The 3192-nt window shown below is 49.8% G+C and overlaps 1 protein-coding gene and 1 long non-coding RNA gene across 2 annotated transcripts in view; one reads left to right on the top strand and one right to left on the bottom strand.

Moving 5' to 3' along the window:
• The window catches only part of carf (calcium responsive transcription factor), a 30476-nt gene that overhangs the window by 11380 nt on the left and 15904 nt on the right, over window positions 1-3192 (bottom strand). Inside the window, exons 6-11 of the mRNA XM_070439594.1 lie at window positions 2831-2945; window positions 2568-2642; window positions 2379-2462; window positions 908-1143; window positions 680-823; window positions 225-494 (exon numbers count right to left, since the gene is read on the bottom strand). Of these exons, the coding sequence (XP_070295695.1) occupies window positions 225-494; window positions 680-823; window positions 908-1143; window positions 2379-2462; window positions 2568-2642; window positions 2831-2945 (924 nt within the window). The remainder of the gene's footprint in view (window positions 1-224; window positions 495-679; window positions 824-907; window positions 1144-2378; window positions 2463-2567; window positions 2643-2830; window positions 2946-3192) is intronic.
• LOC139024699 (uncharacterized) lies at window positions 1461-2018 on the top strand. Its single transcript, XR_011476030.1, has 3 exons — window positions 1461-1492; window positions 1611-1818; window positions 1987-2018. It is a non-coding gene; the product is annotated as an uncharacterized lncRNA (long non-coding RNA).

Here is a 3192-nt window from a genome sequence, read left to right on the forward strand (position 1 = left end):
CAGGGACAGTGGTAATACAGGGGACCATGATAGAGGTTAACACCAGGGACAGTGGTAATACAGGGGACCATGATGACCTGTCCATTAGTCCCTGAGGTCCTCCTACTCTGAGCTGTTTGATATACGGCCCCTGAAGGCCTTCTTACCTGAGCTGTTTGATATACGGCCCCTGAGGTCCTCCTACTCTGAGCCGTTTGATATACGGCCCCTGAAGGCCTCCTTACCTGAGCTGTTTGCGGACCTGATACACCTGATGATATCCCTGCTCCACCAACTCCCTGATCTTCTCTGCCACCCTGGGGTGGAGGCGAGATGGTATGGTTCCACCATCCTCTGCATCTCCATCACAGACACATCCCCTCTCCTCCTCCTCCTCCTCCTGCTTCACCTCCTCCTCCATGGGGAGGAAAAGGAGGTCTGGAGGAGGAGGCGGGAGGAGAGCCTCCATGTCATGATAGAGGTGAGCTTTCTGGGTGGGGAGCTGCATGTAGTACCTGTTAACGGGAGAGAATAAACAAAGAAACCCAAGTCAATCAACCAATACGTCAATCAATCAGAAAGTTTACTTATTTTAAACATTCAGTGTGTTATAAGCCCATTCGGGCTGAGCATCCGCAATAAACTTAAATAATATATACGTATATCAAATCCAAGTATAAATAGCAGAATCAATCAATGCCTCAGGACTCCGCCCACGTCCCACAGGGTCTTCCGGAGGTTGAAGAAGGCTTTCTCCTGTTCCTGACGAACAACCCTCTTGTCTACGTTAGGGTCCGTAGGCACCCGGTGTTGGGGAAACTTACACACCTTCTTGATATAGATCCTGAGGAATGAGAGCAAAGTCAGAAAATATGTCCACAGACTTGGTAGCGTATTGTTTTGTCAGCATAGACAGATGTGTGTCTACCTGGCAGGGCATGTCGCTTTGTAATCAATGCTCTGACTGATGTTCTGCTCTGCAGTCTTCTTGGGTTGGAGGCCTTTCCTTCTTGGTCCATACTGACATTCCATCACTATAGCTCTACTGCCTGGATACAGATGGAGAAAGCAGATGACTATACTGCCTGGATACAGATGGAGAAAGTAGATGACTATACTGCCTGGATACAGATGGAGAAAGCAGATGATTCCATCACTATAGCTCTACTGCCTGGATACAGATGGAGAAAGTAGATGATTCCATCACTATAGCTCTACTGCCTGGATACAGATGGAGAAAGTAGATGAAGCTGCCTCCCAATTGGCACCCTATTCCCTCCAAATGGCACCCTATTCCCTCCAATTGGCATCCTATTCCCTATTTAGTGCACATATTTTGACCGGGGTCCGCAGTGCTAGTACGCAGTCATTATAACTCTGAATATGACCCGAGAAACCATTATAACTCTGAATATGGCCTGAGAAACCATTATAACTCTGAATATGGCCTGAGAAACCATTATAACTCTGAATATGGCCTGAGTACCTCAGCATTATGAAGCCTCAGGGCCCAGTTGTATCGTACATTCAGCATTATGATGGGCCAGTGATAGCTGTACCTCAGCATTATGAAGCCTCAGGCGGCCCAGTTGGTAGACGTACCTCAGCATTTATGAAGCCTCGGGGCCCAGTTTGGTAGACGTACCTCAGCATTATGAAGCCTCTGGGCCCAGTTGGTAGACGTACCTCAGCATTATTGAAGCCTCGGGGCCCAGTTGGTAGATCGTACCTCAGCCTATGAAGCCTCGGGGCCCAGTTGGTAGACGTTACTCTGGCATTATGAATCCTCAGGGCCCAGTTGGTAGACGTACCTCAGCATTATGAATTCCCTCAGGCCCAGTTGGTAGACGTACCTCAGCCATTAGGAAGCCTCAGGGCCCAGTTGGTAGACGCTACCTCAGCATTATGAAGCCTCAGGGCCCAGTTGTAGATCAGTTACCTCAGCATTATGAAGCCGTCGGGCCCAGTTGTTAGACGTACCTCAGCATTATGAAGCTCAGGGCCCAGTTGGTAGACGTACCTCAGCATTATGAAGGCTCTCCAGGCCCAGTTGGTAGACGTACGCTCAGCATTATGAATTCCTCAGGCCCAGTTGGTAGACGTTATCCTCAGCATTATGAAAGCCTCGGGCCCAGTTGGTAGACGTTACCTCAGCATTATGAAGCATCGGGCCCAGTTGGTAGAACGTACCTCAGCATTATGAAGCATCGTTGGGGCCCAGTTGGTAGAAAGTACCTTCAGCATTATGAAAGCCTCGCGGGCCCAGTTGGTAGGACGTACCTCAGCATTATGAAGCCTCGGGCCCAGTTGGTAGACGTACCTCAGCATTATGAAAGCCTCGGCCCAGTTGTAGACGTACCTCAGCATTATGTAAGCCTCGGGCCCAGTGGTAGACGTACCTCAGCATTGTGAAGCCTCAGGGCCCAGTTAGGGGCGTTGGATGGGAGAGGTTTCAGAAGAGAGGTGAAACAGTCCTGAGAGCTACACACAACAACAACAGTAGCAGTTACAAACTATTGTCAAATGAACCTAATATTCCTGTGAGAGTTACTGAGTTTAACTCTAAGAGAAAGATGTGAGCCCACCTCCTGTGTCGAGGTCTTAGCTGCAGCCGATGTGACTGTAGTCAAAACCGCCGCTGTCATCCGTAACAGCCGATGTGACTGTAGTCAAACTGCCGCTGTCATCCGTAACAGCCGATGCTACTGTCACAGTCAAACTGCCGCTGTCATCCGTAACAGCCGATGTGACTGTAGTCATAACCGCCGTCGTTCATCCGTAACAGCCGATGTGACTGTTAGTCAAACCCGCCACTGTCACTCCGTAACAGCCGATAATACTGTAGTCAAACCGCCGCTGTCATCCGTAACAGCGATGTGACTGTAGTCAAACCGCCGCTGGTCATCCGTAACAGCCGTTTGACTGTAGTCAAACTGCCGCTGTTCCATCCGTAACAGCCGATGATACTGTAGGTCAAACTGCCGTTGTCATCCGTAACAGCCGATGTGACTGTAGTCAAACCGCGCTGTCATCCGTAACAGCGATGTGACTGTAGTCAAACCGCCACTGTCATCCGATTAACCAGCCGATGTGATGACTGTAGTCAAACGCCGCCTGTCTGCATCCTCGTAACAGCCGATGTGACTGTAGTCAAACCGCGCTGTCATCCGTAACAGCCGATGTGACTTGTAGTCAAACCGCCGCTGTCATCGT

The sequence above is a fragment of the Salvelinus sp. IW2-2015 genome, unplaced genomic scaffold, assembly GCF_002910315.2.
Source record: "Salvelinus sp. IW2-2015 unplaced genomic scaffold, ASM291031v2 Un_scaffold1795, whole genome shotgun sequence".
Lineage (NCBI taxonomy): Eukaryota > Metazoa > Chordata > Actinopteri > Salmoniformes > Salmonidae > Salvelinus > Salvelinus sp. IW2-2015.